Source organism: Molossus molossus, unplaced genomic scaffold (genome assembly GCF_014108415.1).
Source record: "Molossus molossus isolate mMolMol1 unplaced genomic scaffold, mMolMol1.p scaffold_m16_p_24, whole genome shotgun sequence".
In the NCBI taxonomy this organism is placed as follows: domain Eukaryota; kingdom Metazoa; phylum Chordata; class Mammalia; order Chiroptera; family Molossidae; genus Molossus; species Molossus molossus.
This window is the reverse complement of record NW_023425360.1, coordinates 12,277,529-12,290,012: the sequence shown is the minus strand read 5'-3', so window position 1 is coordinate 12,290,012 and position 12,484 is coordinate 12,277,529. Positions and strand designations below refer to the sequence as shown.

The following is a 12,484-nucleotide window of genomic DNA, read 5'->3' as shown; positions in this document are numbered from 1 at the left end:
GGGTCTCTCCGGACCGCAGGCCGTCTGTCTATTTTTTAAAAGAAGGTGAGGCTCGACTTCTGCACAGACACGGGGGCAGGAGGGTGTCTCTGGACCCTCCACGGACAGAGGAACGTGTCCTTCGGGGGGGTGGGGGGGGGCGGGTCAAAAGGGTGGAAGCCAGACCCTTAAAGGTTTGACTTCTGCTCTGTGGGAAAGTGCTCTGAACTGTTAACCCAGGACCTTAGCCTGGGCTTCGATTTACAGCGTTAACCACCCACTGCCCACCTCGTTCCAGCTGGAACACTTGACCCTCACCTGGGGTTTCCTGTTTTAGCAATTTAAAGTACAGGCAGGCCCGGCTGTGTGGCTCAGTGGTGAGCGTCAACCCTGCACCGAGAGGTCGCCTGTTCGATTCCCGGTCAGGGCACATGCCCAGGCTGTGGGGCCCAGCCCCAGTGGGGGGCATGCAGGAGGCGGCCAATCGATGTTCTCTCTCATCGATGTTTCTCTCTCTCTCTCTCTCCTTTCCTCTCTCTAAAATCAATAAAGAAAAAATATTTATTAGAAAAATAATAAAAAGGTCAGGCCCTGGCTGGGTGGCTCAGTTGTTGGAGCGTCGTCCCATACACCAAGGTTGCGGGCTCGATTCCCGGTCAGGGCACAGACAAGAGTCACCCAGTGAAGGCATCAGTCAGTGGAACAACAAATCCGTGTTTCTCTTTCTCTCTCCCTTCCTCTCTCTCTAAAAAAATCAATCAGTCATTTTGAAAAGATTCAAAATACAGGACAGCCAGGTCAAGTCTGAGTTTTTGCCAAGTCGCTGCCTCTGGGAGACGGTGACAAAGGAATTGTTGCACCTTGGGCTTCCCATCCCCCAGGACCAGTTTTGCCACCACCCAAGGGCCTCGCCTTCTTGAGCTTCTGGGGCAGGGAGGTCTGGGGAGTGAGTGATACAGAGTCAGAGCAGCTCCGGAGTGGGAACCATCTAGAAGGTCCCCAGATTGGAAGCCCTAGCCTCCCTCAGGGGCCTCAGTGGGCTGGGAGGTCCAGGCACAGTCTGTCTCCTCTGCCTCCACTAGGGGGCGACGGTGAGGCCTGGTGATGCCCAGGGACTCCAGAGCCCAGGAGCAGACAGCCCTGGTCACTGACAAAGGGAGACTCCCCCAGGCCGGCCCCTGTTACCACTGACCACCCAGAGAGCTGTCCCTCCCCTCACGTCGGGGCTTCTGCTGCCTGGATGGTCATCCAAGGGTCTCCATTGCTTGGCCAGGGAGAGCCAGGGACCTGTGGGCATTTCTCGGTTCCCTCCCTCTGTCTTCCGTCTTGTGCCTTCACCACTGCACCCTCTGCCCTACTAGAACCTTTACTCGACCTCATGGGGGTCGGAGGCCTTCAGCAAGGCCCTTCCTCCCTCCGAGCCGTGTCCCTTTTACCTGTAAAGCAGGAGGAAGTGATAACCTCTGCACAGCGTGGCTTATTTTCTTTCTTTTATTTCGGTATAACTGGTGTAGAATATTATGTTAGTATTGGTCCCAGGTGTACAGTATCGGGATTTGACATTTTTATACCTTGCCGTGTGATCCCCCCACTCGCTCTAGTCATCACCCATCACCGTGCAAGCTTGACTCATGTGCACACGAGAGCCTTGTGAGGCCTCCTCAGCCACCCCCTGCCTGTGCCCTGGTCCCCTCCTTCTCATCGGGCACATGTCTGGGTCTGCAACGTGGAGGGTCTCTCCTGGTGGGGGTGCAGTGGGACCTGAAGGGCCAACCATCCCCGAGCACGTCTGTGCTAACAGAGCTGTTCACACAGAGACAGTTCCAGCACCGTCTGTGTGTATAAGTAATCACGGCCTTGACCCAGCACTGTCTAAGTGCAGGGCATGGGTCAGGTGCTTATTCGTACATCGACGCAGGTGAGGTGAACACAGATCATATGCTCACTTTGCGCTTAGCTGGGAAACCCGAGGCCCAGAGAGGTTATCGGACTTGCCTGAGGTCACACAGGAAGTGGCAGAGCTGGACTGAGAACCCAGACGGTCAGTTCAAGATTCTCTGACCACAGGATGTGCTGCCTCTCACGTTGCGCCTGAGCAATTCCGCTCCTTTTGGACCGTTTCCCGCCTGTTCCAGGACCTGGCGTCACTCCCTGTCACTCGGTCTCGTGGCTCTGCTGTGGGCTGTGGCAAGTCGTCCCTGAGCTCCGACCCGAGAGGCACAGCTTGTGGGCTGGGAGTGAAGGTTCCCAGGGGCTGGGGGCTGAATTAGGTTCTCCTCCTAAGGACGACGCTGACCCCAGTGACCCGTGCACGCAGGAGGAAGCACGAGGCTTTACTTGGCTGTTTTCTAACGAACAATCAGTTGTGCAGGACGGCGGGAGAAAGGGCTCAGAAGGAGAAAAGCAAAAGAATGAGGGAACCGGCCGCAATGCACGCGAAGAGAGCCAGACACAAAGTCCTCTGAGCCGCAGAACCGTTCTCGGGTGACCAAATTCCCCACCTTTTGCAAATGACGGTGTCGAGTGGCAGAAATCGTCAGCGTCGCTGAGCTCCGATGCGTGGGCCGAACTGGACCGGATGGCAGGGGATCCTGAGGCTCCACGGGGCAGAACCCACACGGGGCAGAGGAACCCCCGGGTCTCATTCTCGGAGGGGCTCGCTGGGGCCGCGATCACAGCTGTTTCTCTGCTGCGGGTGAGCTGCGGCCCGAGCTGGGCGTGAGACCCTAGGACCACTGCTCACCCTCGGGCCCTGCAGCAGGAAGGGGACAGAGGGAGAGGGCTGGGGTGTGGAAGGGGGGCTTCACGGAGGAGGCGGCCCGAGGCAGGGGCCTGCAGGATGAATCAGCCTGCAGGAGGAGAGCAGGGAAAGGCATGCTGGGAGGACCTGGGGAAGCCAAGCTGCCCGAGCCGGCGTAGCCAGTCCACCTGGGAACATAGTGTGGCCCGTGGTGGGGCAGGATGAGCCAGAAAGACGGCCTCGGCTGGCTAAGAACCACGAGGGCTATGCCCCCAAGCGTGGCCTCCGCCCTGTGCGCCGCAGACGCTCGTGATGGTATGAGTGGTCCACAGGAGCCCTTGGGAACCAGGACTCGGGGTGCTAGGGGAGGGGCAGTGGGCTGGAGCAGACTGGCCGCGTGGGAAGCTCTGTGACCACGGCTGGGGTGGGGATGGGGGTCGGGGGACGGCGGTCAACGAGGCAGCTGGTAGAGGTCACTCTGGGGTTATGACACCAAAGACAGAGCAGACGTTGGGTCAAGAGCTGAGGACATGGGCCCTGGCTGGTTTGGCTCAGCGGTTAGAGCATCAGCCTGCGGACCAATGAGTCGTGGGTTCAATTGGGGTAAAGGGCATGTTCCTTGGTTGCAGTTTGTCCCCAGCCGGGGTCGGGGTCGTGCAGGAGGCGACCAGATGTGTCTCTTTCACATCGATGTTTCTCTCTCTTCTTCTCTCCCTCCCTCCTACTGTATCTGAAGATGAATGAAAAAATATCCTCGAGTGAGGGTTAAAAAAAAAAAAAGAGCCGAGGACATGGAGCCCGGGTGCGGCCTCCCGGAGACAAAGGCGCAGGGACAGGCTTGAGGCCACAGAGACCAGGCTGGTTGGAACAGTGGGCGTGTCCCTCCTCCGCTTCCCACTCCTCTTGGGATGGAGTCCAAATTCCTGCCAGGACTGATGAAGATGCCACCGCCCCTCCCTCCTGTCCCCTCTTGTGACCCCTCCTTTCACTGGTCCTGCCCCTGCCCCTCCCTCTGCCTCTCCAGCGGCTCTCCCACCACACCCCTTCCTCCTGCCTCAGGGCCTTTGCACACACTGGCCCCACTGCCCGGTGCTCTGTCAGGAGCTGGTAACCCATCTAGTGATGGGGCAGACGGTGCTGGTCTCAGGTTGTTCCCCCACCCCCACCTGAGCTCCTCCATGGCCTCGGTGACCAGCTCCCCTCTGGAAATTCCCGTGTGCCTTCTGTCTTCCCAGACCTGGCTGCCGGGCCAGCATCTGGCTTCCTCCTGATGATCTCCTCAAGCTCAGCCTGGGTCACTTCCTCCAGGGACCCCACACCCCCGTTCAGTGCTCTCGACAGGCCTGGCTGGGGGGGAGTTGGGGGGCAGCCACATGGGAGCTCGGGGCGCTGTTTGGACCCGGGGCTGTGCTGGGGGGGGGGGGCTGGAATCGGTGCCCACGACGAGCCCCAGCTGACTTCTGTTTTCACAGGAGGCTGCTCCAGAGGGCAGGGCAACGGGGACCCCAGTGCGAGGGGGGGGCCTGGATGCAGGTGTGCGGGGTGGGGTCAAGGAGGAACACGGGCTTTGGACTTGCCCTTTACTGTGATGGGGAAACTGGGGGTGCTGGGTGGGGAAGATCAGGGGCTCAGTCTTGTGAAACGCCTTCGGCACCCAAGTGGAAGTCCTCGAGTTCAGGAGCTAGGGCCCAGCTGACAATGCCCGTTGGAGCCATCCGCTTGTACCAGGCAGCCCATGGCCAAAGCCGCCAGGAGGGGTTGGGGGAGAAGGGGCCCAAAAACTGGGCTCAGGGCACTGGAGCCGGGGGGGGGGCAGCCACTGTGGTGGGACCACCACGAAACCAGGACGGTGTGCATGCGTGTGTGTGCATATGCGTGCACGTGTGTGCTTGTGTGCACATGTGTGCTTGTGTGTGCGTACGCATACATGCGTGTATGTATGTGTGCATGCGTGTGCATATATGTGTGCATGTGTGTACGTGCATCTGTACGCATACGTGTGTGTGTGCATGTGTGTGCGCACGTGTGTGTCAGTGTGCGTGCGTGTGGGCGCGTGTGTGTACGTGTCCCGGAGGCACAAGGACTGTTGCAAGGACAGGGCTCTCAGAGTGTCGATGCCTCAGGCCCTGGATTCACCAGCTGGGACGCCTGGTGACGGTGTGGGAGCCGGGGGGTGAGCAGCGGGGGTCTGACTGGAGCGGGACTGAGTGAGCAGGAGACACTGAAACAGTGAGTGAAGACACCGTTTTGGAGGGTTCTGTTTGGGTGCACAGGGGGGAAGAGAAACAGGAAGGGCCGGAGAGAGGGGTCCCCAGCCGGCTGGGATAGCGGTGAGGGAGTGCCCCGAGGACGTCCGGCAGTGGGGCAGGGACACTCCTGAGACACCGAGACGGTGGGGACCAGCTCAGTGCTGGGGGGCAGGCCCCCTAGGAGCTGGGCACTCTCACCTACAGCGGGCAGGGTGGGGCGGGGTGGGGACAGCCGGGGACAGTTCTGAGAGAGGGGACTTCAGCAGAGGGGCGTGAGGACGAATGTCAGGGGCGCCCAGCATGGTTCTGCGTCCACTGCAGCCACTGCGGGTGCAGGTGCTGGCCCTGGGGGCTGGTCCCGGGCTGTGGTGGGCGAGAGACAGAGATGGAGTAAAGGGGCTGAAGCTGCTGATGGGAGGGATCTGGGGACAGGGACAGATTCACAGGGGAGATCTGGGTCATCCGAGAGCAAGAGCCCATGGGGAGGGACTCTCTGGGGACCAGAGCGACAAGGAAGGGACAGCTTTGGAGAGGGACAGGAAGACCCGGTCCCTGGGTCAGGAGGACAGAGAGATGACAGTGGGTGTGCCTCTGGCCTTGGCTTCCCTGGGGAGGAGAGAAATTATAGGGCGGGGTCTCAGGACCTTCCCATGAGCCCCAGCAGCCTCCCCTCCCCCCTCGGGCCACCGGGCCACTGCGTCTGCGTCCCAGCTCAGCAGACCCCCGAGAAACGCTCCCCCATTGTCCACTTCTCCACTCCGGTGTCCAGAGCAGTTCTCAGGAAGGGCTGGCCGCTGTGCTGCTCCCTGGACCCCCCTCTGCCTCCTCCATCCTCCTTGACTGTGAGGGGACCCGGGCTGCTCCTTCACTCTCACGTGGGGAGACGACTTAGGCAATGAACCTGAGGCTCGCCCTGCAGCCGGTGATGTCTGCACGCAGGAGCAAGCCCCGGGAAAATGCAGCGTGACCTTGGGGAGGGGATGGGGGTCAGGGTCATAGCTGCTTAACAGGGATCCGTGTGGTTTAATCTCTAGGATGTATTCATTCTAAGTATTTCAGCCTTCCTCCTCCTCCTGCCTTCCTCCCTCCCTTTCTTCTTTCCCTCCTTCCTGTCAATAAAGAGTCATTGGGCGTCTGCTGTGTGCGGAACAGAATCTACGCGAAGGTGACACAGTAGAAAGGGAGCGAGGACAGACCTGCTGAGGCCGTCGGGAGCTGCGTCTCGCTAACAGAACTCTGCTTGTGCTCAGTCCGGGGCCGTCATGTGCCTGGGGAGCGTTTCCCCAGGAGAAACCCCAAGACTGACAAAAACCTACCTGGGTAACCCCCTTGATGTGGTCAGTGATGACTTAGCAGAGGGGCGGCCCTGAGACCCAGTTCAGGTCAGTGGGGCCTGGGCTGGGGATTCTGGGTGTCCCCACCCTAAGGATGAGGGACTCTCCCCTCCTTGGAGGCTTCCTTGCGGGATCTAGGCACACGAGGAAAACGCCAGGCAAAGTATAAAAAGGTATCACCGAATCTTAAAAACCCTGGACCCTCCTATCTCCAAATTTGTTTGTGAGATAATGACCTTTTCTTATTGTTTCTTTGAGTTGGGGACTTGTGACCAAAGCTACCCTGACTGCCGCAGCAGAGCGGAAATAAACAGTTGTGATTTTCTATCCCATGGGGCCCTGAGCGTCCTGGAAGCCAAGGCAAAAAGGGAAACCAGCTCAGCTGCAAAGCTCTCACTCTTAGTTGGGAGGAGCATCTCGGGGAGTTTCAACGTTTTTTGCTCCAAAATTCCTTGTGTGACACTAAATTTCCGCGTGGGGATTTATGGAACAGACACTGAGATACATAGTTGCTAGATCAGGGGTAATTGTTTTGCAGTGAGGATCTAGATACAAAGGGAGAGTCTAACCAGAGAGGCACAGAGTGGGTAGGAGTGGAGTGGGTTTTGAGCTTCTCCATGCCCTCCTCACCCCAGATGGTCACATATCCCCCAGAAAAAAGTAGGACCCAGAATGAATCAGACAGAGCCCACACTGAGGAGGCAAGATACACGGGCATTAGTGCAAAGTGGAAGGCGGATCCCAGAGAAGGATGGGGAAGACCCCTGACCCAACCCTGCTAGAGGGGGCAGCTGTGGGTGGGATTGGGGGTGAAAGAAAGGGAGCCAGTGGGGGACCCCTGGTTTGTAGAAACCTCTGGCCCAGGGAAAGGTTTCTCTGCAACCGGGTGGAGGGCCCTCCCTCGTCTCCAGGCCCCCAGGTCGGGGACCATGTGTGTTAGCCAGGCTGGGTGGGGGGCTGTCACCTCTAAGGCGTGCCTGAGTCCCATGGGGCATTGTACCTCTGAGTGCCATGCGGTCCAAAGCACCCCGGTATGCTTCTGGGAGAAAGGATGCATCAGAAAATTCAAACTGAGTTCACACCCACGGCCTCCCACGGATTCCACGCAAACACCCACACTCTCGGGACCTTTGCCGCGGGATGGGAACCGATGCTACGAGGAAAAAGGGCGGACACACTGCAGAGCTAAACCGGTGTCTTGGCTGCAATATGTCTTGGAGGCATCAAATCTAAGGGACGCCCTTCACGGGAAGACGAGTCCATATTTCATGTGTTACTGAGGAGAAAAATGTCCATGTTGGGAATCTCACAGGGGACCCTGAGCAGAGCCACACCAATGCTGAGCTTGCTGTCAGCATTGGAGGGGTGAGAAATGAGCCACCGCAGAGGGACCGCAGGGAGTCCCAGTCTTACCTTGGCCCAGGGGAAAGGGAGGGTACTCTATGCGGATTATTTGGACCATAAACTGGAGCTCAGTCTGGGGCACACCCCCTCGTGGCCCCCAAGGGCTCTCAGGAGCGGCACCCAGACCACTGGCAGAACTACACACCCCTCCCTGGAACTCAGTTTCTGTCTAGACCAGTGGTCCCTGCAAGGCTCCAGCTACGAGATGCTCCCTGATCTCAGGGATGTTCACGTGTGAACAGTGTGCAGGTAGGCACGGCTGAAGGACGGCCCTCTCGGTGTCCCTGCCAGCCCACTGGAGGTGTCCAGCAGCAGAGATCACTGGTGTCACCTTTCTTGGGCTCTGACTCAGTGCTGGGTGCTGGGCAAGGAACCTTACCGCCCCCTGCACGGGGACAGCCACTTCCAGCAGGGACGACGGAGCAACTCGCGTGAGGTTGCCCCGGGGGGTGGTGAAGCTGGGCTCCGGGCCTGGTGGTCTCCACATCCCGAAGGTGGTGCCCAGTGGACATCCCACGAAGAATGCACCCCGCCACTGAACTTCACACGTTCCCCCAAATGCAGCTTTTTCAATAAAGTGCCTATTGCCTCCATCGGAGCAATTTCTGGATCAAATTCTGTTTCAACACACCCCAAGAGGCTGTGTGAAGTCTCCGCTGCCCAGGGGTTCTGGGCAGCACTGGGCACCCCTTGGCCACGGCTGCACGGTCTTGCATTTGCTGTGAGGGACCCACTCGGCATAGAGCACGTGGTTCAGTAACATCTTCCCAGTGCATGGTCTGGGGAGATATCAGTATAGACAGCGCATCTCTGTATTGACGTTTTCTACAATTTTGGACTGTGAGCAGGCCCCTGTCACCTTCCTGGGCCATGTGCTGTTAATAAAATAATTCAGATCCCTCCAAGTCAAAATGTGGACACGCTTTAGTCTCCTCTCAGGCCCGGGGGCTGAATCCTTCATCTACTAAATTCTTCTAGAGAAGCCCTATCTGCCTGTCGGAATCACCACTGTTGGTTGGGGGTTGCCCTCCCAGGGGCGGCTTCGTGACTCCTTAGATTTGTGCAGCGTTAGCTTAGCGTAAAGACGGCCCCATACTTGAAGAAGGGACAGGCTGAGAGACAGTCAAAGCAGTGGGCCAGACAGTTGACAGATGTCACCCAGATGTACTGCTGGTACGTGACAAAGCGAGATCTCTGATCCAGCCCCCTGACTCAGTCCAGTGTACCTCGTCTGGGCAGCCAGGGTGCTGTGGTCTCCAGACCAGAGCTGTTAGGACCTACTGTCTTCATGTAGGAGGGCAAGTGAGTGTCCAGGCCGTCTGTGGGAGACACACGGGGCCTGCATTCTGCAGTGTGGGGCAGGCCTCGCGTGTCTGTCCGGGGAGCTGATTCCTCTAGGCGGGGGGAGGGGAGGGGGTGAAGTTGCATCTAGTATAGAAAAGGGAAGAATGTTCGGGAAATCCACCCCCAGCTTCAAAGAGGGGCCCCGGGCAGGAGCCCTTGTGGATTTGACTTGTCCCTGTAGGGCCTCCCACCACGCCTCCTGCTCCCCCACCTCTATTGGGGTGACTCATGTCTGCTGAATGAATCATACAGGTTATGAAACCAAAGGGCTCCTGAGGGGGAGGCTGGAAGGGACCTGGGAGTGTGGGTCCTGCTCTCTCCCAGCCCCTGCCAGCCCCTCACCCTCACCACCACCCTCTCTGCCCAGCCGCAGGCTCAGGGGGTTCCATACAGCACCCCAAACAAAAGGGGGCACTCCTGGACACAGACTCAGGTCAGCCTCCCCCCACTTCCCACCTCTTTTTTTTTTTTTTTTTATCCTCACCCGAGGACATTTTTTCCATTTTTTGTTCAGATAGAGCGGGAGGGAGAGAGAGGAAGAGAGAGAGAGAGAGAGAGAGAGAGAGAGAGAGAGAGAGATGTGAGAGAGACACATCAAGTGGCTGCCACGTGCCCTTAGCGGGAACCGAACCCGGGTCTCTCTGTTCCGCAGGCTGACGCTCCAACCGCTGAGCCAAACCGGCCAGGGCCCACCTCTTTTCCGTAGGAACAAGGATAAAGGCTGACTTTCCCCATGGGGCCAGTTGGGACCAGGATCTCGGGAGGAATGGAGAGGAGACCCCAAAGCCGGACTCGCCTGTCCCCCGTGGCGTGTTCCGTGTGAGCACCTCTGTCATTCTCCAGTGGCAGCAAACCCTCACCTGCTCCAGGCAGACACCAGGGTGACTCACCTCACTTTCCCACGCACTGGCCCAGCTCATGGGAGCTCCGAAGAGTCTTTGCACCTCTAGGGAACACCTAGCACGTCACAGGCCCAGGGCTCATAAACACTAACATTTACCGACAGCTTAGTACATGCCAGGAGCTCCTGTCCGCTTCCAACCAGCCCGACGGGGTAAGGACTGTTGTCACACTTGCAGGTGGAGTCCGGCGCTCTCCAAGATCACAGATACGGGGCGGCAGCGGGGGGATTCGGGGCGGCTGCGGAGGTGGGCTGGAGCCCTGGCCGGACCGCTAGGTGTCTCCTGGACACTCAGGCAGCCCAGCTAACTGTCTGTTTCTTTGCCCAATTCAACTGTCCCTTCGATCTGGGCTCTTTGTGGGGGAACGGGGGGGGGGGGCAGCGCTCGGACCCCGTCCTTCCTTGTGGCTTCTTTCTCCTGGAACCCAGAACCTCTGCAAGTCCACTGTCTCACGCTGAGCTGAGCTGAGCAGGGCCACCTGTGAAGGAGGTCAAACCCGACCGGGTGAATGAGGCCATCAGAATGCCGCCCCACAGGTGGGAGGGCGCGGCCTGCCCCCACCTCTCCGGGAACCCGGCTCACCTGGGATGCCCCGGGGCCTCCCTCCCTCCCTCCCTCCCTCCTCCCAGCAGATCACGCGGGGTCAAGGCCGCCGCTCGCTCGGGCCGCCCTGCGCCTGGGTCCCAAGAGCCCCAAAGTGTGCGAGAAGTTCCCGCCGGGGGCGGCTCGGGTCCCGGACGTGCCGCGGGCCGGGTGCGGGCGGCAGGAGCGCGGGCGCAGGGGCGTCCCCGGGCCGCGCGGGCGGGAACGCGCCGCCGCCTCCTCCTCCCTCGCTCCCGCCCGCGGCGGCGGCGCTTCCCGGCGCGGAGCGGCTTTAAAAGGCGGCACCCCACCCCCCGGCGCACTCGCCGCTCGGGCGCCGCGCGAGCCTGCCGCTGCCATGCGTCCGCGCGCGCCGCCTGCGCCCGGGCCCCGGCCGCCGCCCCGGGCCGCCGCCGCCGCCGCCGAGGACGCGGGGGGTCCCGGGCGGCGGGCCCTGGCGCCGCGCCCCTGGCGCTGGCTGCTGCTGCTCGCGCTGCCCGCCGCCTGCTCCGCGCCGCCGCCGCGCCCCGTCTACACCAACCACTGGGCAGTGCAAGTGCTGGGCGGCCCGGCCGAGGCGGACCGCGTGGCCGCGGCGCACGGCTACCTCAACTTGGGCCAGGTGAGTGCGAGCGGCCCGCGCGCCCAAAACTTTCCGGGCCACCTGGACCGGGGCCCGGACGCCCGGCCCCCGCGCTGCGTCGCCGGGGCGCGGGGCGCGCGGGACGCTGGGCAGACACCGCCGGGTGCCCCGCGCGGGCGCCCATGCAGGCCCGGCGCCCCGGCGGCAGCTCCCGGGCGGGTGACCGCGTGCCGACACCTGCGCGACCCGCGCTCTGGCCCCGGGCGCTGTCCTCCGTGCCCACGAGCTCTCCTGGGCCTGCGACCCTCTGCCCTCGACGTGTGGCGCGGGGCTCTGCATCCCGAGTGCGCGCCCCGGCGGCTGGATGCTTGTTTGGTGACAGGCTCAGGCACATGGCCTGGCGTCCCTGGGACCCCTCAGTGTCTGAGGCTCCTGGAGGGAGGACCGTCTGGTGCCTGTGTCTGGGAGTCACTATCGGGGTGGCTTTCTGGACAGCTCGGGGCCCTGCAGCCATGAGGGTGGCTGGAACCTATTGAGGGCAGGACGGCGTGGGGTGGGGGCAGTGAGCTTTGTTTCCAGGCTTTCTGTGGTCCTTCCGATGGCAGCTCTCCGCCTACTAGCTGTGTGACCTTAGGCAAGTCATTTCCGGATCTGTCATCGTCTGTGGCGACAGTGGGTGTGCAACCCATCAACAGGTTGTTGGGTTGATCCAGTGTTGACTGGTGGCAAAGCCCCAAGCCAGGGCCTGACCTGGCCAGTGTGCCCGGAGCCCTCCCTTGGCCTCAGCTGTCACTAACACTGTCACTTAGCAAGAGAGGACAAGCCTTGGGCATGAAGGGAGCATGAAGGACCACCAAGGCAGGTCCCTTTTTTGTGCCCCAACCCTGTGTAGTGGCAGTGGGCTGGGACCCATCCTGACTGTCCCGCGGAGGGGCACAGTGAAGTGTGCAGTCCCACACCTGCGCACTTGGGGGACCTGAGAGGTGACAGGGAGGTGCCAGGTCACTACACCCTCCTGCTTCCTGTTACATTTAGCCTCTCGTTTCTTCTGCCCCTGTGTCTGCCCCTGGTGCTGCTCGTGTCTGATGTGTGGCCTCCGGGAAAGTAGCTTCTGCCCTTGAGCCCCGTTGGACTTGGGGGTCAGAGTGTGCCAGGGTGTCTGAAAGAACGCCCCCTCACTGTTTGTGTATCTTTGTGACTGTTTTGACCACGTGGGTCTCTTCAGACACCCTGTGATTGAAGAGTTTGTCTTTGGGAAGCACTGGCTCGTTTCTCTCCGTAGTTCCTGCATCTCCCTGGCCGATGGTCCAGAGTGAAGAAGGTTCCCTCCCTGTTCATTACCTCCCCGTGTTTGCTGGGGCCCCCGG

At 60.6% G+C, this 12,484-nt stretch overlaps 1 protein-coding gene across 2 annotated transcripts in view; it reads left to right on the top strand.

The window, feature by feature from the left end:
- The first annotated feature begins 10,824 nt into the window (after positions 1-10,824).
- Positions 10,825-12,484, top strand: part of PCSK6 (proprotein convertase subtilisin/kexin type 6) — a 120,438-nt gene continuing 118,778 nt past the window's right edge. The window contains exon 1 of one of the 2 annotated variants that reach the window (XM_036277842.1): positions 10,825-11,156. In XM_036277842.1, coding sequence (XP_036133735.1) covers positions 10,893-11,156 — 264 coding nt within the window. In that variant the 5' untranslated portion in view covers positions 10,825-10,892. The remainder of the gene's footprint in view (positions 11,157-12,484) is intronic. The other variant, XM_036277841.1, reaches the window with a different exon arrangement.